Source organism: Anas platyrhynchos, chromosome 28, assembly GCF_047663525.1.
Source record: "Anas platyrhynchos isolate ZD024472 breed Pekin duck chromosome 28, IASCAAS_PekinDuck_T2T, whole genome shotgun sequence".
NCBI lineage: Eukaryota > Metazoa > Chordata > Aves > Anseriformes > Anatidae > Anas > Anas platyrhynchos.
The window spans coordinates 342934-365462 of NC_092614.1; the positions used below are offsets into that span (position 1 = coordinate 342934).

Below are 22529 nucleotides of genomic sequence, written 5' to 3' on the forward strand. Positions count from 1 at the left end.
GTTTCCAAAATGCCATTCTCTTTCTCCCATGGTTGTTTTAAAGCAGAGTTTGGTTTTGGTTTTCAGGGCTTTTTTTTTATTTTCTACATGAGGTTTTGGTTTATAATTTCCAAAATCTGTAAAATCCTTCCCCTTCCATAACTCTTTAAAAGATTTGTCCATTACTATCCACTAAAATCAGCACAGTTTTATTTTTGAGATCATGTTGTTAATTCAGAACTAAATGTGACTGTAAATTATCTCCTCCCAGAATGAGCTTTAATGTTTCCACCAACACCCTGTCCCTGCAGGCTTACTTCCAGAAGGGAAGGTGTGTTGCAAGTGAAGGAATTGGATAAATAGATTCTAATGAGGAACCATTTTTTACCTTTTCTTCATTCTCCCAGTCCGTGTTGTTTTGGAAACAGTGCCTTCAGCCATCGGAAACCTGGTGTTGCGGTTAGTGATTTTTTTCTTTGCAATTACAGCTCTGCAGAGGATTGTGCCACAAAGCATCATTTTTCTTAAAGACAGGGTCAAAATTAATTCACTGTGATAGTTAAATTGCCCTGCGTGGCCAGGCATTTAATCCCGTGTATAAATCCTTATTGAAGAGAGAGGGAGCAGATTGGGCACGGCCCTCCCAGGCAATCTGGGTTTCCCCCGTCTGTTGGATAAGCCCTAAAGCAAACCCCAAAATTGGATGGAGTCCCCCCAGCCCCGGCTAGGAAGGCTTAGAGTCCTCATCCAGACGCTCACCAAGACCTTGAATTCCTGCCGGAAGGGGCGGGAAAATAAAAATAAAAAAAAAAGGGGGGGGGGGGGGGCTAAGTCGAAGGAAGTAGGGCACGGGCAGGAGAGCAGGGGCAAGGGCTGTTGCCCCCACCTCCCCACCCTGTGTCCGTGCAGAGCCGCGGGCCGCGATTTTTCCAGGAGCGGCGCGGTTTGGGAAGGGTGAGGTGGGGCGGGGGTCTCTTCCTGGGATCTCCCGGCTTTCGGGTGCTCCATGCCACAAGAAGGGAGGGAGAAGCCCCAGCTCGGAGGCCAGGTGATCTTTCCTTCCCTGAGAGTGCTACGGTCTTTTTGCATTTAATACCTAATATTCAATATTCCCGTCTCCCTCCTCCACCGCACGTAGATGTGTGCAGCCTGTGAGCAAAGTGCACTGCAGGGAGGTGAGGATTTGTCCTTTGAGCCTGTGAGGACCGAGCTGTGCGCTCCTCAACGGCAAAAGCTTCGAGACCGGCTTGCAAACGCCGAGTTGCATGCACTCAGCTGGGGGTCAACTTTCGCAAAAGGACATTTTCTCCTCTCTGTTTTTCAGGATAGGTTTTTGTGCTTTGGCACAACCACAGGCTTCCGCTTCATCTCCACAAGAGCTTTCTGAGAACAGCGACCACCCCAAAAATGGGGAAGCTGGAAATAGAGGTGTCAGCAAGCTGCGTCGGAATCAAGTGAGTGGGGAGGAGCGAAAGGAGAGTCGGCGTTAGCTGCGGCCGCATGTCCTCAAATTAAAAAATACATATCCACCCCCTGCAAACCAGTGAAGTTTCCCATTAAAGTTGACACCAGGGGATGGTCTTAGCAGTCTCGTCCGCCTCGGATTGGTGAGCCCTCCGGAAGCCTCTTGCACACGCATTTTTTAACAGATAAGTCGCCAGAGACTTGCCCCCTTCTTCCCTCCACCTTATCTCAAAATACCTTTTTGCAAAGCCCGAGCCCTCTCCCCTAGCCGTGCTGGCAGCTGCCTTTTCCTCCTCTGCCTTCTACTCTCCGCTCAAGGTTCCTCATTGCAAAGAGGTGTGTGTGTGCGCGTGTGTTCCTCCCCTTGCACCTTCCTTGGGGTGCAAATCAGCCGGGACTGATTCCCCGCACCCTGCTTTCCCCACCGAGCCCGCAGGTTCCCAGGAGCCGCTTGAGCACGTTCCCCAGCTGCAGGCGGCTGTCTCTGGGAAGGTGGCTTCGCACCCGCTGGGTCGCACGCTGCAAGTGGGGATTTTGAGGTGCCCGTTGTGCTGGACCCTGATTGTGGACCGGGGGAAAGTAAAAAAGAAGATGTCCTTTTGCGGCAGGAAGCTCCATCTTTAGACAGGTCTAAAGATGCTAAAACATCACAAGAAATCTAAGGTGGGTAGAACAAATACATAAAAATTAAACTCCCCTCCCTAGGTTTTATAGCGGATGAAGGCAAACAATCAGGAATTAACGACGAACAGGGAAAGCCTGCAGTTTGCCGTCAAAATAGAATGGTTTCGTCTAGACTGCTAAACAGGGGGAGGGAGAGTGCTTTTTTTTTTTCCTTCGTTAACACAATGGCCCTTTAGTTAAAAATTAATTTACAGCACCCTCGCTCACAAGCCAGACTAACGTTCAACCAGAAGGAGTCTCTAGGAAAGAACTGGAAAAAAAAAAAAAAAAAAAAAAAAAAAAAAGCAGACGCTGGGGAAGGTTTGCTAGGTTGTAACAAGTGGTGGAAGGATGCCTCTGCGAAGGAGAGAGGCTGCCTTTATTTATTCATTCCCCGTATATGTGTGTTTTTTGTTGTTGTTTTCTGTTTTGTTTTTCGGGGGGGGGGGGGAGGGGGGGCACTTAAAAAGAAAAAAAAAAAGTAAAAAGAGAAGACGCAGACTAAGAGAATTGAACAGGTAAGTCTTGGCTGGATTCGACTTCTCCGGGCGGTTGGGGAGGGATATGTTTTTCGTAACGTGTTGGTCTTTTTATACTTTCCCACACGTAAATTCCCAGAATAGTTTATCCTCCTCATCAACTACAGAAGTCCGGATAGAAAACTGTTACACGGCTCTCCGGACGGGCGAGCAGCCTTGCTTATTTTCCCTCTTCTTTGTTTTTCATGATAAATTAATGCTCCGTCTTCTAAAAGTTCAGGCTCTCTTTTAAAACAAAGATCAGACGCAAAACTGCTTTGTTTGTATTCCCCCTTCTCCACGCGTCTGTATCTCTGTTGGGAGTTTTGACTATTATTTCTCACGGTTTCATCTCTTCACCATTAGCACCGTTTATTTGGTTATGTATTTGGCTAAAACCACTAACCTGCGCCATCGACTCGGGGAATGGATTGTAGATGAAAGGCAGCCGCGTCGCAGTTCCAAGCACACCGCAGAGAAATCGCACTTGGCGCAAGGCTGGGAAAATCTTCTGGAATAAATCCCCCCAAATTAGTGGTTGCCTCGCCTAGTGCCTACCTAGTTAAAATATAATAATAGTAATGCAACCCACAGCTTCCTGTTCGCATGACTCTTCCATTTTCACTGTTGTCCTTTCTCCTTCCACTTTTTTTTTTTTCTTATGATTCCTAGAGCCTAGCATTTGGATGAGAAGGAAGGTTACTTGCTAGACTTGAAATTAGAAGTCTGTTTCGACAAGATTGCCAAGGCCACTTGCTGAGGAGGACTCAGCTTTTTATGCTGCCATGTGTTTCTCTCCGTGTGCATAAACTTGCGTCCATCCGCAGAGATGCAGAGATAGGAAAGCAGTTGTGCCGTAATGAGGTACCTTTAAATTTAATTTCCTGTCCCTCCCATGTTTTATGGATTTTTAATAACAATGTTGGAAACCAGAAAAGAAATCTCTTTAAGTCTCCGGGATAGAGGGCTTACGTACGTAATTGAAGGTAACCGGGCTTAATTACATTTCATAACAAATGGGTAGAATAGGAAGAAATGCAGTATATTGTTGAAGAGAGTACCCAGTGCTAGATACATTTCTGTTGTTCCTTTCTAGAGCTTTTTATCAAGATTGCCCTTTAATTTTTTCCAACGGGTAAGTTTTGCAAAGAGTTAAGCATAATTCTAAATACCCCGACATATAGCAATTAAAAAAGAGAATATTTTTAAAAATAAATTATCACATGAATTTTTGGACCACTTGGTAAAGCGAGAGGTTCAATGTCAGAAAATTAAATTCGCTTTACCGATAGGTTTTGTATCTGAATCTAGGCTTGTTCAAAATATTTTGTGTTGACAGCCAACATAAAGTTTCTGACTCTTTTGTACCTGCTGCTAGATTACTTATTAGGGTTCTGCCCTTAACCACTCTGCCCAAAGCTTCTATTGTGAATTAAGGTCTCATTTGATTAACTTAGAAGGTTTGCCGAATGTGTGGACACTAATAAAATTATTATTTTTTTAAAGTGAAGCACCCCTGCCGTTCCCCGTCCCAGGGTAACGATGCCGTTTTGGGTCCGGGACCCTGCAGCCGGGCCGGGCTGTGAATCCGCGGCAGGGGCAGAACACCTGGAATGGGGCTGAGTTCAACCGTGAACCTGCAAAGGCAGCTTCGGCATCTCCAGACACCCTAAATTAAGTTCGAGAATTTGGAGAAAATGCTTACGTCTTTGCTCGCTGAGGAGATGTGTTTTCGTTTTGCTTCTCTACACAGTCTACAATTCCAGTTCGCCCTGAAAAGAAATAGTTATTGAGAAAGGTGTGACCGAGCTCACTCCATCTTTTTGTTCCTATTAATTGAAAACTTCCAGCAGTGAGGGGGACATTATGTTGCCCGGATTCTGTTTTTATTACAGGGACTTTGCATAGTTTGCTTTCCTTAATTCCGCAGGAAGTGGGTGCCAAGAGACAGAGGAAAAGACGCTCCCGGTGCGCTGCAGGGGCACGCGTGAGCCAGTCCTTTTTTTTGTTGTTGTTGTTTTCCTGGACTAATGACTCCGTCTGATTGCGGGTTTAGTCTATAAAATGACGGTCTCCGTCTCTCCTTGATCTCAAGAAGAGCCTGGACGGCCACTCACACTGATATCCGGAGGGGACAAAACAGAACGAAAAAGCAAAACCTCCAGCCCAGTCCCGACGGGGAGGGCCGGCGGTCGGGCCGAGGGGCTCCTATTTTACCCCACCTCGTGTCTCCCTTGCCCGGAGGGAAAGTTTTCTTCAGCAAGCATCCGGGGCGGTGCTGCCCTCGGGACTTGACTTCTCCCCATCGGAGCAGATCGCTGAGCTCGCGTACCCTGGCGAGGAGAACCGCACAAACCGGAGTTTTTGCAGTTTTTGGCCGTGTTTTAGGCGGCCCACGGCTCAGTCTCTCACTTCACTTTGGAGCAGGACCCAGGACTTCTGTCCCCTCAACACCACGGGGCCGCCGCAGGGTGGCGGGGGGGGGGATCGCTGCCCTCCTCGTACCAGCTCCTCTCCGTCGGCTCCCTCCCGGTCACCTTGGCTAGAGGCTGTGGCACCCTGGATGCCCCGCGCACTCCCACCCCGCCCCAGAATTACAGGTGTAAACCTGGCTCCCAAGAGCCCTACCGGGCTTCTGCCCCAACATGGAACATGCCGTGGGGAGTGGGCTTCTGAAAAATGACTTTAATGCAGCCTTCCTTAAGGCAGAATGACTAATTTTTATCCCCCCAAAATATTTTCTCTCTTTACCTCTTTGCTTTTCCTTTCTTTCGCAGAGAGAAAGAGAGAGGGAGGGAAGGAAGTAAAGAAAGAAAGAAGAAATAAAGTGAAAATGTTTGTGTTCTATTTGTCAGAGGAAACAAAGGCTGCACCTCTAGGCAGCTGGCTGGCGCGGAGGGTGGCCGGGCCGGGGGCAGAGCGGCTCCCGGGCTGATCCCGGCCAGCGAGCGCCGCCCCGAGGCCACCGAGCCGCCGGCTCCGCTGCCGCCCGGAGCGGCAAAACGCCCAACGGAGGGTGGCCGGCAGGCAGTCCCGGCTAGTTTCTGCCGTGGACAAGTGGTTAAATACAGCCTCAGTCAGCGAACGGGAGATAACTTTTTAATGATTATTATTTATTGCTTATGGTTTATGCTTTTTTACCGGAAATATAATGATTCAAGCTTTTTTTTTTTTTTTTTTTTTTTCCCAAGGGGTGGTTAAGAAATATCACAGTGCAGTTTTCCTCGAATTGTTTTGTATCTTTTGGTCTGATGGATAGCAAGAAAAAAAGAGAGAAAGAGCCCACACCGAGCTGTTTCCCATTCACATGCAGTCCAGTGAGGTGGAGAGGGAGGACAGAAGGAGGGATTAAGGCCAAATTTTTAATCTTTTTCCTACAACTGCGACAAGCACTTCCCGTTTGTAACGTGTTCTTCTTGGGAATATCTGCATGATTCCTAAGGAGCAAACACCAAATACTCCCAAAGGCTAACGCTGATGAATAGAAACTGTGAAAAACAGCTGCTATAAACACATTTTAATAAAAGTATTGCTTTGTGAGCACCTAAGTAAGTCACAAAGAATCCCGTAATGATATCTTGAGATTCAATGCCATTTCACTTAGATAATCTTTAATAGATTTTTCTATAATGTAATGGTGCATGCGTGTGTAATGGATATATACACATATATATACTGATATATGCTCACGCAAACACTTGAAATCCCTCCCATTCCAGCCTATTAATTATTTTAGCACTTATTCCCCTGACAAGCAGAAGTTATCTTATAGCTAAGACATCCATTTACTGTCTAAGAGCTCTAACTTGCCTTTGACGTCTAAATTTAAGATGTCTTTAAAACTTTAGCAACGTCCAGAAGGGGGAAAAAAAGATCTCATTGCCTTAAAATATTATTCCAGCCAAAGAATTAAAGCTAATACATCAGCTACTTTGGTTTTTTTCCCCTTTTTTTTCTTCCATTTTTTAAAATCAATTGTTATTTATTTTAAACCTGATCGTGAAATTAAATGGTACATGCAGTTTTGTTTTTCATGTTTAACTTGAGTGGTTTTCCTTATTTATGATTTCCATTTGCAGCTGGGGGAGGGCTTCATTTCCTTTTCAAGTTGCAACAGTGAAAGCTCTGTTATATATATATATTCCTTCTGTTTGATTTGTCTGAAAGAAAGAGCTTTTAGTAGAGCTTTTACTAGTATGAGTTCAAGTCTGACTACGACTTTTGGTTTACAGATAGTACTGGTATAAAAAGTACAGTAGTGTGTCCTAGTGAGGTTTTTAAATCATCTTTGCAGGAAATAGAAAATATATAACAAATTGTAAATATATTGTAGATGCGATATATGTAAGTATACTAGATTGTACATATACATCCCTGCAAACACATCATATCTACAGACCACAGGAACGTGGTACTATAGGTTCCTAATTTAATATGTAAATATAACTGAAGTTTAATAGTAAACTTAAAATGCATTCCCTCCACGAGTTTGATTTAAACTTGAACCTGCATATATTTGTGTACCAGAATGGTGAGAAAGAGAAAAACGATGATTTGTGAAGTAATATAAAAATCTATATTCATTTTAAGCTGTACCCCTTACCAAGACACGGAATCAGACGATCTTTTCTCCCCTCGGGCATTTAGAGACCTCTAACCTAACAATATAGAAGTAAAAACCCAAGCTGCACAACATTCTCGCCCAGTAGATTTTTTCCCCTTTCTATTATCTTTTAAATGTTTGTTTGTTTGTTTGTTTGTTTTGCCGGGGGGGGGGCGGGGGAGGGAAGAGTTGTTCTTTGTGGGCTTGTTTGTTTGTTTTCTTATTCTGCCCTGTCTTTCTGTTCCCCGCCCGATGTGGTGTTAACTGTTTGAAGTTCAAAAACACGGCTAAGTTTTATTGTATTTCCGGTACAATAGATTTATATACCGTCTTATCCAGTCTTTTAAAGGCTTTTCAAATGAAATGGAGTTAAGTTTTAGACAAGTTTCTGGCTCCTGCGTGCATCTCTTGAACTCGGTGAATTTGCTTCTTCAATGAACTTTTAAGCTTCACTAAACATGCACTTTCGGGACGGCTGACTTATTGCCTTCTGTTTAGTTATTTAATCCACTTGAGGACAAAACCCGATTTTACAAGGTAAGACTTTGACTTGATTTTATATATTTATCTGTGTGTGTGTGTATTTGTGACACGAAGGGACCTAACCTGATAATCTGGGGATGTTTGTTCAATTTTTGCCAAACGGGAACTTCTGTTCTTTCTGCCAAAATTCCACCGCAGAGGTTGCCTGGAGCTCAGCAAGGCCCTCGGGGCCTGCACACCTTCTATCTTCTCTCCTTGGCTTTAATTCTTTTTCCTATCACCACCAAGTCATTACTGTATAACATGTTCTTCCAGCACATGGTGCACGTCGGAGGGAGGAAAGGACAAATTAAGTTTCTCGGAGTTGTTATTTGCACCTATAAAATAGTCACAATTATGCTTTTTCTCATTTTACTTGATTTATATGTCCTTGGCTTCTTTTTTCTTTAAATGAATCACCTTATACATGCATTCAAGGGATGAGAATATGAATTAATAGCTGCATTATTATTATTATTATTATTATTATTATTATTATTATTATTATTATTATTATTATTATTATTATTATTATTAAACTCACGGCTTTGACTTCATTTTCTTCCCCGTGGAAAGTTTTCCAAACGTTAATGCTTTTATATTAAATAATAATATTATCATCATAGTGTTTTAATGTGAAGTCTTGATGAATCAGCTTGAAATCGAAAAGGATCGTCTAAAGTAGATTTCCAGAGGAGGTGGGGGAAGAACTTTGGGAATTTTTAGTCTTTTTTTATAGCCTCGATAATCGCTTGTTTCTCAAAGTCAATAGCATTTTACTGTTTCCTCTGGTCTATTTGTAAACTATTTGTAAAGTCCTGCAGGAGGGATCTGCAGTAGACACTGTACATAGAAAATCATTTGAATAGTTATTTCGTGAAATCGTAGGGGTTCGTCTTTGAAAAGATCCTTTTGTTGCTTTTGTTTCCTAGCAACTGTTTTCTATTATAAAAGTTCAGATTGCAGATGATGTCAAACAAAATGGCCGCCCAGGCGCCTTTCTTGGTAATTTTAGCCTTTGACCCAAGAATGAACTAGAACTGCTCTGTGAATTAGGTAGTTTCATGTTGTTGGGCTTTTAGTTTTAAACACAAGAACATCAAACTACCTGATTTACTCCAGTTATCCTCCTCGGTGTGTTGGCTGAGGGCAGCTGTGCAGGGAGGGGGCCGGCTTTATCCCCCCGCCCCGGACCGGACCGCAGCGGCACCGGGCGCGGAGCCTCCGCCCCCCGTCCCTGGCGCAGACCACGCCGCTGCCGGGCCCCAGCACCGGGCACCACCGGGCAGGGGTGCTAGTTTCTTTGTTTGAATCCCCGTTTCGGGGACCTTTTGCGAGACAGGGCAGCCACGGCCCAAATAATAAAGAGCTTACTAAGGGTCTAACTGGGCTACGATACCGCTCTTAGGCCCAAATCCCTCTCCCCAGAAGCAGGCAGTCCTGAGTTATCAAAACTCTCTGTGCAATGACGTGTGTATATGTAAAACATATACATATAAAATATGCAAAATATGCACACAGTTGTAAAGTAATTTAAGTGCTTCTTATTTTAGTAGCTGTGATTTACACCACTGTGTAAAAGGTAAAATGTGGGTTTAGGGAATGCCAAAGAACTGTGACCAGTTGATGAGTTTAATTGTCCCTATTGATAAAGTAAGTTTATTAAAGGCCCTGCTGCACATCTCCGTAGAGCTTCACTTTTGTTATTTCGCTTGCAATGCTATAGGTATCAGGACAGCGAGCAGGTCTCTATGGCTTCTCCTATTGAGGTAAAAACACACGACTTATCCGTACTTGTTGGATAGTGAATTCAATGTCATATTTGGTCCCTGAGGATCTCCTGCATCTCGCAGGAAACATGTCTACGTCTTCAGAGACGAAGTGTATAAAGCCACAGTCTGTAGGCACGCACCCGCGCACAGGCGCGTGTCAACTGCTCACTGCTGAGCGCTAAGCGCTCTGAAAGCTCATCTCTGCGCCCCAAACGCACCATCTTTAGACAAACTTAAGCTAGAAGCACGCCTGTGAAATTCACTTAATGAAAGGGCTCAGATGGTATCAGAAATGTCCACCGACACTTTTTCCACATCCTTCTTCCATATTTCAAAGTGTTGCATGTGGGAATAAGCTTATTTTATTGTATTTTATTTCAAACAAACAAACAAAAGAAAAAATCAGTGTGAATGTGAGAAAAAGGGAGTGCAGAGAGCTTTGCGTGTCAACTTGTGTGGTTGGATGAAGTCTAACCATTCCTTATGGACCCATCTACTTTCTACAGACTGGAAGCTTGTAGAGTCGTGTGTGTGTGTTACCACTCGGCTCGTGGAAGCAATTTTCCTTGCACTGGTGTTTAAAATATCCATAAAAACAAGTTTAACATGGTCCAGGCCACGGCTAAATAAGCTTGCGATTGCATGTCCCTTCGAGGTTTGAAGAATTAAACTTTGAAACGATATCCATGGTCTAAACCACCATCTGCTGCTACATTCCATGGCCGATGGATTACTTGGGAATTTAATTTTTCTCTCTCTCTCTCTCCTTTTTTTTTTTTTTTTTTTTCCCCATTCTGAGTGTTAAGACACAACGAAAACAAACAAACAAAAAATCTATAGGTTGTAGTCCGGTGTGTGCTTATTCCCGAAGCTGGTGATTGCAGTGCGCATATTGCCTATCTCTCCTATTAAACAAACAGCCACTCCAAGGGAAGGAGAGGGAAAGTCAAACAGCGTAAAATAGCTCGGAGTTTTTTACCTAATTCAGCAGCCCTGTGACTACTTCCTTGGAAACAACGTGCTACTTGTGCCCTGACTCAAAGCCCTTAAACGGAAAAGGACAATCTGGGAAAGTTAATCATAAACTATTCGGTAATAATGTCCCCACAGGCAACCACTAACCTGCCTTGTAAATGTCTGGGCTTCTGATTTTGATCTCCCTCCTACCCACGTAAATACAGGAAGCAAGGACCAGGGAGGAGAATGGGGACACAGAGCTGGGACAGATCAGAATCAGGCCCAGGGGGGTCTGCATTACTGCCTGAAATCGGGAACTGGGACTCATTTCCCCAGGCTTTGGGAAAGAACTGGGGAGAGGAGGGTGCGGTAGGCTGGTCCCGCTTGTCCTACAGGCTACCTCTGGAGCGGTTTGTTTCTCTTTTCCGAATTAGAAAGATAAGAACGACCTTACTTGGAGAATGAGCTGTGTGGGGATAGCTAAAAAAATCCTCAGCGTATTAATTGTCTCTTTTGAGACATGGTACACATTTCTGCTCTGAGAGACAACGAGTAACTGTCTTTAATGTAACAAATTTTCCCCAAATTGCTCTCCTGACAAGGTCCAGTATGGCTGATATTACCCGACTCAGGATGGGTTTTAATTATGGGCAAAAGTGTAGTGAAAAGAGCCTACCTATAAGAAACTCCACCTTTTATTTTCCTGAGGCTCAAGGTACGGATTTTACTGGAGCTCTTCCATCAGTACTTAGTTCTTGTACCTGTACTTCTACTTTCACACCCTCCTCCCCCGCCTGAGGTAGGAGTGGCAGATATCTCACCCCGATGGGCTGTTATTTCCCTTCCTTCCAGATGAATGCAGTTTGGAAGATTTTTCGGGGGGCTCCAGTTATATTGTGGTGACCCCAAAGTAGATCCCGGTCTCAGGGAAGGGGAATGAGCAGCAGTTGCACCAGCAGCTCCCGGTGTGTAAAACGTGCGGCAGCAGGAGCGAGGCAGGCGTCCAGCTATTTTATGGGGGTTGAATATTATTTCAATGAGGGAGGCGGGGGGGGGGGGGGGGGGGGGGGGGGGGAGTTACTCTAGTAGCCAGAAAGTGTGTTCCCGAACAACAATCAAACTTTATTTTAACTTTCCTCCACCTTCCAGTTTCAAAAGCACATACGCTTTTACTTTACAGGGGATCTAAATGCTTTATTAACTGCTGAGATTACAAACCTCATTTGAAATGGTGTTTTAGCCAGAGTGTACTTTTGGGTCTTGGAAAATTTCCAACATGTGTAACTTGTTTTTGCTTCTCTTCAGACAAGGAATTCCGTCCCCCCTCTCGACGCTCCCCCAACACACACACACGCTCCCTTTACGGATTTTTAACAGACGGCAGCATTCAAACTGAGAGCCAGCACAGGAAATGGCAAAGGTAGATCTTTCTGCTTTTAGGCTACGGAAACTTATTTCACTTATTTATTTATTTATTTATTTATTTATTTATTTATTTTTCCTGAGGCTATAGGCTCTACTGTTCAAGAGAGATTTTCTTGTTGCACTCTCGTGAGTTTGTAAGGGTATGTGACTAACCTTTCTTTCTCTTAGACCCATGTAAAAGTATCATACAAAAATTATTTGCTTTATGTAGAGTTTTTATTTCTGTTTCCTGGCTCTAAAAGGTTGTTGTTGTTGTTATTATTAATATTATTATTACTGAATATTTTTATGGCCTAAAATAAACGCTCATCCCTTTGAAAGCTGGGTAACCTCTGAATCTGGTCTCCAGACTCTCTATAGCCATGAAGTTCACGCTCAGCTTTTATCCTCTCTAGCTTATCCTTATCGACTTCAAAAACCAAACTGAAAAGCATAGTGAAAGCACTGCCGAAAGTAATGCACATTACACACCGATGACACGTTGGCCTCTGATTCTTAAGATTCTGATAGAACCCACCTAGTTCTGTCCTGTCCTCAGTGCAAGAGAAAGCTGCAGCCCCCAGTCTCCTCCACCTTCTTCATATCAGTGATAAAGAGGCAAAATTATCTGGAAGAAGGTGCCAGTTCTCATAAATGAGAATAACAGTCTTTGAAAAGTGGCTAAATATGTTTCAGGCAAGAAATAAATTATCTTATATTTTATTTTTTTATTATGCCAAAACCATCAGTAAAAACTGGCAGCTGAACAGACTTCAAACCTTCATATTTTGAAAGTATTTTATATTTGGTTCTTTTCAGCGTAGAAATGGCAAGCCAAAGAACTGTTTGTTAAGGATGAATTTTTGCAGCTGTGTATTTCAAAGGGAAGCACTATTTGGAAATGATTCCTTCTCTCTACCAACAATAAAGATTATTTATAAGCAGCATCTGAGTTCAGAAGCCTTTGGCTTTCCATTGCAAGCTGACAATACTTCAAATTTTTCCTCACAGTCAAATACACTTGATGCTTATTCTGAAAGCAGGAAAAAGTTTCCACTTCAGACTTTTTTTAATAACAATTTCCAGTTCCACTTCCCTTTACTAACTCTCAACAATCGCATATCTAAAATTAAGTCAGCTAGTATGCAAAACGAGCAAAACTCATATCCTGTATCCTCTCGCTATAAAGATTGATTCCTGCAGCTGACTTTTAGGTTCTGCTCGGAGATCACTGTCTCTTTGGCTCTTCCTTCTCTAATTTTTTTTCAAACAGAAGAGCTTTTCATGAAATTTCTGATGGGCTCTATTTCGGGCTTTAAAGTATAAATGTCTACATAACACCACCACACGACTTGGTCTCTCTAAGCGGGCAGATCTGGAATAAAATGGTAACTTGCCTTAAGCCCCATTCAGAAAAGGTTGCAAAGAGATGAGCTATGAGGATATACATAAAAAATAAACTACTGAACAAACGGAAACCTCCAGAGAAGCAAACGCAAATGGATTTTGCAGATCTTCTTGTGAGGTTTCCACCCACTAGGGATCTGAAAGCCCTTAGTTTCTGCCTCACAGCCATACTCATAAGAGTCTTTTCGGTTTGAATTTATATACTACAGAAAATTATATACTCACATGCTGACACACTTCATCATTATTTATAGGAGGCGCACCAGGATTTTTTACAAGAATATATTTATTACAGGTAAGACATAGCCAATCTATCTAGCAGACAGAGAACAGGTGTTTTGCTTCAATTAACGTTCAATATTTTTATCTATACTTATTCAGCACACTGATAACAACGCGGCTGTTTATCCATCAGTTAGATAAACACTTTTCCATGAGCCAAGAGAGTTTAATCTCCACAACATACTTAAATCAGCCTTTTCCTTTTCCAAGCTCTCATAACATAACATTTTCAGAATCCCTCTGAATCTGTTGTAAAATGGGTTGGTTAAAAACAAACAAACAAACACTGATAGGCAATAGAGCCGAGAAATATGACAACATGAGCAATCAGCTCGCATTTCGTGTCTGAAAACATGGGACCTTGAAATTTAAAAACTCCCTGAGTCATAAAGAAGTTTAAGAGAAGAATAAATACAATAGAAAAGTTGGAAAAAGCAGGAATTCCGCCCATCGCTCTACACAACCGTCTTTTCTGAGATGCACACTGTAGAAAAGCAGCGGTCCTGCCCCACTCTGCTCCCTGGTATGAATTCCTCTGCTTTTACTAGTTTAAAATCAAAGGGTATGAAGTGGAGTTACTTTGGATTTACCCCCGCGAAAAGGAGAAGAAAGTTTGCAAGCCAGTGGGGAGTACTCACCTGGTCACATTTCCTCACGGAGGTCTTTGCAAGATCTTAGACCAGGGGCTGGAAAGGGCTGATCAACCAGTCCTCAAACCTCACCTTGGCTGGAGACTGGAGACTGGATCTGTTTCTCAAGAACAGAGAGAATTTTGCTCTGGCTGGGGTGCTCTTTCTACTTTGATTGATGCAAAAATTAAAAATAAATCTGACCTCCGGCATTAAGCTCCAGCTCTCTTTGCCCATCATGCTGACCCCCTTGTTTTTTGTTTTGTGTTTATTTTTCTTATTTTTCTTATTTTAATTAAAATGAACAGCTTCTTAATAGCGCCTCTGTTAGAGTATCTCTGGTTCTGAACATGGGGAAATGTGTCCTTCCATCACGCTGCAGGACATACTCATGGAAAAGTACCGCTTATAAGAATAAACGAAAATCTAACGATTTGGGTGTCAGTATTCAAGCATCTTTATGATCTTCCTATATCAGTAAAACACCTATGATAGCGATTTCATACATACATTTTGTATAGATGCGGACATCGGGAGTCATGTACGCACACGCACACACAATATCATAGACAGAGAGAGGTGTAATAAATTTTTTCCTTGGTTTCAGGTGACTATTAACACATCCCAATGTTATTATTAGCCTGCTAATACAGACTTACATCCCTATATACTTCAGGAACGATTCGCAGTCATTTATCATTGCTAGAAATCTCTTTGCCCTTCACATTAAATATCCTTCTGTTTTGGGGTGAGAAGAATAAGGACGGAGGGGTAATAGATTAAAGGAAGCGAATTGATCCAGACTGTTACAGCTGAAGTCCAGAGAAACACTTTTGTACTAATCATGCAGTGCACCTCTTCCTTAACCAACATTTACGACGCCATCAGATCATCTTGCAATAAACGCATTTGTCATAATAACTTCGTAAAACTGACCCTGCTACCCTGAATCAGATAGGATCGGAGCCGCACCGCACTATAGTCCCCTGTCAATCACTTACGTCGGTGCTGGCAAAAAAAAAAAAAAAAAGCGAGAGCGCGAGAGAGAGAAAGAAAGGAAGGCAGGAAGGCAAGAAGGAAGGCAGGAAGGAAGGCAGGAAGGAAGGAAGAAAGGAAGAGAAAGAAAGAGAGAAAGAGAGAGAGAGAGAGAGAGAGAGAAGGAAAGAAGGAAAGAAGGAAAGAAGGAAAGAGAAAGAGAGAAAGAGAAAGAGAGAAAGAGAGAAAGAGAGAGAGAGAAAGAAAGAAAGAAAGAAAGAGAGAGAGAAAGAAAGAAAGAGAGAGAGAGAGAGAGAGAGAGAGAGAGAGAGAGAGAGAGAAAGAAAGAAAGAAAGAAAGAAAGAAAGAAAGAAAGAAAGAAAGAAAGAAAGAAAGAAAGAAAGAAAGAAAGAAAGAAAGAAAGAAAGAAAGAAAGAAAGATAAAAAAGTATTTTTAAAAACACACGGAAAATGCGCGAGGCCGGGGGTGGGGGGTTCATACACACACACAAGGCACATGCATGCAGCTATGTGAGGTGTGTGTGTTTGTGGGGGGGGGGGGGGGGGGTACCGTGACTGAAAATGCGAGGGATTCCTTTTTACCCCTTTTCTTTTCCACAGGCAATAAATTCAAGACTATAAAAATCAAAGAAAGCTAATGTAAGTTTTATTAAACTATTTAACCATCACAATTTTAAGGCATTCTGAAACAAAGCAGTATCAGTGGCACACTGTATTTTACTAGCCTTGTAAAGTTAAATGAAGGTTTACGGTTTCAGCAACATAGTAAACTATTTTAATCCAAGCAAAGCAATCCTGATATTATGACGCAAAATACGTGAACATGTACTCATATATGAAGATATTTTTTAGATAGTATATATATATAAAAGCATGCAGTCTAAGACAAGCTTTGGAGATATACAGGAGGTTGTGTCTCCTCAGCTCGATGGTCGAAGTAGTAATGTGTACATTCCAGTGACATTATAAATTTAATATTAAAACTTATTATTTTACCATGTTAACAATCCATTTTCCAATGCCAGAAGGTTAATTATTTATAACACCTTCCCCACTACTCTTACTACTTAGATCTGTTGTTTGTGGGTTTATTTTTTACTTCTCAAAAAATGCATACGTATCAGTATTTATGTATATATGCCTGTAATGGACACACACATTTATGTATGTGTATGAAATCACCGGGTGTGTGGTGGTCTGTACGTAGTCTGGCTTTTTGCTATCATACTCTGGAGCCCGAGTGGCAAAGCATAGCTTTTATCTGTTCCCCCATGATGGTTATTAAAGGCAAAGTGAGTACATCAGCATCTTTCTTTAAAAAAATAATAATAGTAAAAAAAAAAAAAAAAAAAAATCTTCCCCCCTCCCGGACCCCCCCAACCAAATGTTTCAGAAGCAAATCTGTGAAGGGATTTTAGCTATTAGCCCCAGCGCTGCCTATTTCGTGGCTTTTCTAAACTACTGACGTTTTGCAGCATTGCATAAACATAAAACAATCCATCCTTGATATGGAATGCAAGGGCGGATGACAGCGCAGCGCAGCCCCCTTGGCTTCGATTGATTTACGCCGAGACTGACGCTTTATCAGGCACACGAAAAAAGTTTGACCAATCATTTTGCTGGGAGCTCACAACACAGCAGCCCAACTGTACTTTGTTGGCTAGGAAGTTCGAGAAGGGGGTAGAGTACAAATCTAGATCTGTCCTATATATTTTTTTCCCTTCATTGAACCGTGCTTTGTATGATGTCTGAGAATGTCCATTTCTGGAACTCTTAGCAATTATTATGTCGACTCTATTATAAGTCATGAAAGTGAAGACTCGCCTTCAGCCAAATTTTCATCTGGGCAATATACAAGTTCCAGGCAAGCTGGGCATAATGAACATCTAGAATTCCCCTCTTGTAGTTTTCAGCCAAAACCTCCAGTTTTCAGCGCTTCCTGGACTCCTTTGAATCCACATTCTTCTGGTACCCTTCCTGCCGTCTACCATCCATATATTCAACATCAAAGCGTCCCATCTGATAGCAGGTATCTACGGAGCTGGCTGGATCCAGTGCCCAGAGCAGAGAACCTCCCCGGGCAGGGATCTGTTAAGGCAGAACCGCTGCTGGGCCGTCCCGGGGATGTCCATAAACAGGGAACACAGGAGTACAATTTAGAAACTTCTGCTGCAAGGGAAGGGATCGTTTCCAATCAAAGGCCCAGCTTCGAGGACAATAAAGTTTGTGAAGGAAGCGAAGACAAAGACAGAACAGATCAAAGTAAGTTATAAAAGTGAGGAAGTAAACAGTATAAAAGCTGGAGGAGGTGCAATAAAATGGGACAATGCTGCATAAAGTTTAAAATCAGGGCTTAAAGAAAACTCTCAGATTGCTGATGCCAACATAAGGGGAGAGGTGGGGAGGGGAGAGGGGTGGCATTGTCTCTGCAGATAAATAAAAATCAAAATAAAAATGAGCATCGTCTCTGAGCAAAACAGAGTCCAGAGCGGACAAAAGCTGGATCAAGTCATCCTCTTTCCTACAGAGCGCTGACTCCGGCTGCAGAGATCACTTTTGTAAGCGGGAGCAAATTTGTGCGGGGTCTGCGTGTGAAGGGGAAGGAAAGGGGGAGAAAAAAAATGTCGGGGGGAAAGGTAGGGAAAGGGGAGCGGAGGGTGGCGATCGGGGGAGAACAAGGGGGGAAAGAGCGAAAATTACGGAGGAAAAGTTCACTTGAGGGAAGTAAACAGCAGAGAGGTCTTTTCCATGCCCGTTGCTCTGATTTACCTCGGCAGATTCAGGGAGAGGCTCTCCTCATACTGTTTCGTGTTTTTTGGTGGTGGTGGCAGTGGATTTCAGTGTTTGTTTTGTTGTTGGTTTTGGTTGTTGCTTTCTTGGGGGGGGGGGTTATTTATATTTATTTGTTTGTTAAATGTTACGGTTCAGGGTATAACTATTTCACAGCCATATGATATTTCTTAGTTAAAAAAAAAAAAAAAAAAAAAAAAGAGGGGAGGAGGTGCCTCCAGATTAATTAGTTCTTAATTTGTAAGGTAGCCAGATAGGGGAACAGTTAAAATTGAGCATATGCTTTTTCAGTGACCTGATTAAGTTTTTTTTGTTTGTTTGTTTGTTTTTCTGATCTAAAATATGAACAGAAAACCTTTCTCCTTGAAAGTACTTAATACTACTATAATTAATGCTATTATTATTAATAATAATATTATTATTATTAAAATTGTGCGAAAGCATTTAAGTAAAAAAGAATCAGTACCTTCACCTCACGCAGTTTCGGTTGGTACCTAGTTTCCATCTGAAAGGTAACAGTGACCGAAAGCTTATGTTGGAGGTGAGAGAGAAACTTGGCTTCACCACCACGGTAAATATTTTGCAATGAAAGCCGAAGTTGTATAAACTTCCCGGCTGGAAATGGCAGAGAAACAGCCCCTGCCGAGGGTATAGCTCTGCAGAGTGTATGCAGGACACACTGTCAGTCATTCTTTTTCCTCCTGAATTAACTTTTTTTTCTTCCTTTTTTTTTTTTTTTTTCTCTCACCAAAATGCAAGAGCAACACAGATTGCCATTGCTACCATAGAATTAAAAATATTCTCAGTATATTCTCGAGCCTCGTGATTTCCTTTCCTCTGTGTCCAGGATGCTATGGTGACATTTTTTTCCTATCATTTAACTTGCACCATGCACGCACACGCACACACACTCACACACAGGCGCACGAAAAAGAAAGTCCTGTTCTATTGTACTGGGCAGAGATCCAGAACAAACTGCGACCGTGAGGTGAATGATTTGAAAGAATTAAATATCCAGGTTCTGTGCTCAATGTCCCTGAAATTGAATATATAAAAATCTTGTCCAAGAAAATGTTATTATGTTATAAGTAAGTGCAGGGACCCACGCTAAGAGGATGCTGTGTGGTTTCTATGGCATGTGGTTAAGATGCATATTTTGTTTTAAATAATAGTTTAATTTGGGGTAATGTTGAGAGCCTGCCAGGGCTGGAAGACGGAGCTGTTTTGCAGAAAGCGCTCCCACCAATTTCCCTGACTCTTTCAATTTTTGAAAGTATTTCACAATAATGAATCTCTACACTGTATATGGCACCGGGATCTGTTAATTTATTTGCCAGATTTTAAAGAGTGCATGTGCCAGAACTTCTACTAATTCGCTTGCCAGTTTAGGCACGTATATACAGTAAGTAGGTAAAACAATACTCGCATTTAAAATATCTTATATTTTAACGATCCAAGATATAACCAAAAAAATAAAATCAAACCAAATAAATATCTGTTATGAAGCACAGCCCTCCATAGCCATTAAAGGATGGGTAGCAGGATTAACAGTATCAATTATTAACAGCTTTCTTCCTCTTTAATATTTAATTCTGCATATTAGATTAAGTCAATTACATTAAGGAAATAGCCGTGCAAATTTGTAAGAGGCAGTACTTACAATGGAAGATTAACCGGATTATTTTTAAAAAATGTTCAATATATTTAATTTTACAAAGAGGAAATGTTCTGATGGTGCACGCGTGTGTGTATGTATATATTTATATTGGTCCATTTAATTGGTGTAAAGGTTTATGGCTTCAGTCACAATTTCAGAGAACGAAAAGGAAATAAAATAGAAATACGTGGTCTGTCTAAAAACCTTCATTTTGCTTTTCCAGTATTCAGTTACCCAACGGTCCTCTAAAATTTGCATGTGATTAGTAAATGCTCTATTGTTTATCCCAAAAGGACTTCACCTTTGTGTGCAACCTTCCCATAGTACCTTCCCCAAGTACTGTGTCTGTGGGACTCATTTCTAAAATGTCGTGTCCTGTCCCGTCCCCCACACACCATCCCCCACTCCACCCCACCCCGGCTTGATTAGGCTTATTCCTGAAATGTGCTTTTTGCAAAAGATTCCCACGTAACTTCTCCCATACGCGAGAGTGATGGGCAGTCCGTTATTTATTTTTGGCTGCATTTCTCCTGTTCGAAGCAGCCCTGCAAATGTCCGTGTCTCTGCATAACACTGTCCAGATCTCCTGCAGGAGAGTGCAGCTAGCCCTCAGAGGATTTTTATGGTATCAAGACCATTTCTTGCCACATAGCAAAATAGGCAGAATTTATGAAAGTTTTTTTTTTTTTTCAGACATCATCTCAATACTCTTTGCCTGCACGCTGTGTCTGTAGGAGTGCATCTGGAGACACGTGGGAAAACACATCTGAATTATATATATAATTTTTGCATTGGTTTCTCTGAGTATAGCATATGGAACGCGCAGATAGGCATTATGCAAATCTGTAAGTGCATGTATGTGGGTGTTTTCTGGTATGGATAGACCTGGCGAAAAGTCGGCGGGAGCTCTGCTACTGGGTACAGAAGACACGTGTGCACCCAAACATACATGTGCGCAAGCATGTATGTGCAAGTGAGCATGTGTGCGCAGACATGTATGTGCACACAGACACGCGGGGAAATCTAACGCGCTGCTGCTCCTTGCCTGCAGCCCAGATCCCCACCCGCGGAGGCGCAGGGGACGGGCGCGGCAGCTTTTCGGGACTGGGGCACCCCCCACATCCACGCGGGTTTGTTCGTCCTGACCACGCTCTGCTATTATCATAGGGCCTCTGCTGCCAGCTCATATCTCACTGAGCATTTTTCACTCGGGCGTGCATATCCGTATGTATAATCTTAATATTTGATGGCATGATTAAAACCTTCTGAGAAACACTCAAGCTGCATCGTATTGATCTTGCTGCTTTTCTTTCAGCCAACCCAGCTGCCAGCTGGCTTCACGCCCGTTCCTCCAGAAAAAAGCGATGCCCTTACACGAAATACCAGACCCTGGAACTAGAGAAGGAGTTTTTATTCAATATGTACCTGACGAGGGACCGTAGACATGAAGTGGCCAGACTCCTCAACCTGAGTGAGAGACAAGTCAAAATCTGGTTTCAGAACCGAAGGATGAAAATGAAGAAAATGAACAAGGAGCAGGGCAAAGAGTGAAAACCAGAAAAGCAGCACCCCTCCCTCCTTCCCCAGCCTCTGCGGCCGCGCATCCGAACTGTAGTGCTAACATACAAATAACCCAAACAACGGGAAAACCTTCCCATTTCCCATCTCCACCTTTGCATGCGAGATGTTGCTTATTATTTTTATCTTCCTAGTGTTGTCACGTATGAGGCAACTTAGCAAAAACTGCAGCTCCTCCTTGGAGACACATGCTGGGTTTTGTTTCTATTTTCTTGTTGTCTTTCTCTATTATCTTTTATTATTATTATTATTTTATTTTTTCTTCTCCCTACAGCGTTACATAGACACAGGCTCCTGTCTGAGCAGCAGATTTCTCTGCTTGCATTTTCTCCATGGAAGGCAAGACGGCTAACAAAACTGGCCACAAACAGCTCTGGTCCAAGCTTCCACCAAACCACGCTGTCTTTCTTTATCCACGTAAGGACAAAGATTCTCTATAACACTCACAGCACCCCGGTGCACGCAGACACACAAACACACAGACATACAAACGTTGAGGTGGCCAAGGAACCAGACGATTTAATTAAACTACTGCAAGACAGACACATTCGTAAGACTTGCGTTTAATTGCACCCAACAAATCATTTTCAATTCGTCAACTTTACACTGGGCAAGTCGGTTAGTGACAGCCCAACTCCCAGCTGCGCTGGGTTTCTTTATTTCTTTTTCATTTTCTTTTTCTTTTTCCTTTTTTTTTTTCTTTCTTTTTTTTTTTCGGTTGGTTTTATTATGCGGGATTTTTATTTCAATCTTGTCATGGCAGATATGTGACTTTGACCTGGAAGTTTAGTAGGATCTTTACAGGCAAACATCTTCATCTGGTAGCTTTATATTGGGTCACTTGGAAGAGGAGAAAAGACGAGGAGGGAGACGAGAGTGCGTGTGGGGGGCACTCTCAGAGCCGCATTGTAAATTATTTAGGAGAAAAGGGGGCGGAAGAACCCCTGCCAACTTATTCCTAACTTTTAGAGGACAGGAAGAATGGGATTTTCTAGTTAAAAAACTATCTTAGTAGAGCTGTAAGAGAGGGAAAGGTTGTGTTCTTAGTGCTAGCATATTTATAATTTATTGTGAATTGACTTTTCCTAAAGCAGTAGGCTGTTGCAGAGATAAAGTGCCAACCATAGAGTGTGTGTATTTCTTCCTCCTCCTGTTTGACGAGATGCTTTTAATACTCCGGTGTTGTGTTTTTTTCGCCTGCTCCGTGGTGAAGCGAGCTCACGGCATGTTTTCCCACTGCGACCCCGTTCACTTCGGGGCCCGGAGCCTGGCCGGCCCCGGGGCCGCCACCTCCCCTGGGAGGGAGCC

The 22529-nt window shown here is 42.6% G+C and overlaps 1 protein-coding gene and 1 long non-coding RNA gene across 13 annotated transcripts; one reads left to right on the forward strand and one right to left on the reverse strand.

The window, feature by feature from the left end:
* The first annotated feature begins 816 nt into the window (after nucleotides 1-816).
* Nucleotides 817-21197, forward strand: HOXB9 (homeobox B9). Of its 12 annotated transcripts, none has more exons than XR_011805204.1 (6): nucleotides 817-1027; nucleotides 1304-2106; nucleotides 3297-3488; nucleotides 4131-7764; nucleotides 11784-11898; nucleotides 20959-21087. XR_011805204.1 is itself a non-coding variant. In XM_005026154.6 (2 exons), the coding sequence occupies exons 1-2, from the start codon at nucleotides 16951-16953 to the stop codon at nucleotides 21192-21194; spliced, it is 744 nt and encodes a 247-aa protein (XP_005026211.1). In that variant the 3' UTR covers nucleotides 21195-21197. The 12 variants fall into 12 exon arrangements, 1 of the variants encoding a protein (XP_005026211.1); XR_011805205.1 differs by lacking the exon at nucleotides 20959-21087 and adding an exon at nucleotides 13544-14567; XR_005261165.2 differs by lacking the exons at nucleotides 11784-11898; nucleotides 20959-21087 and adding an exon at nucleotides 1118-1154 and having other exon boundaries at nucleotides 4131-9432.
* Nucleotides 15821-18075, reverse strand: LOC139999712 (uncharacterized). Its single transcript, XR_011805214.1, has 2 exons — nucleotides 17966-18075; nucleotides 15821-17365 (listed from the first exon to the last, which is right to left on the reverse strand). It is a non-coding gene; the product is annotated as an uncharacterized lncRNA (long non-coding RNA).
* Nucleotides 21198-22529: the final 1332 nt, after the last annotated feature.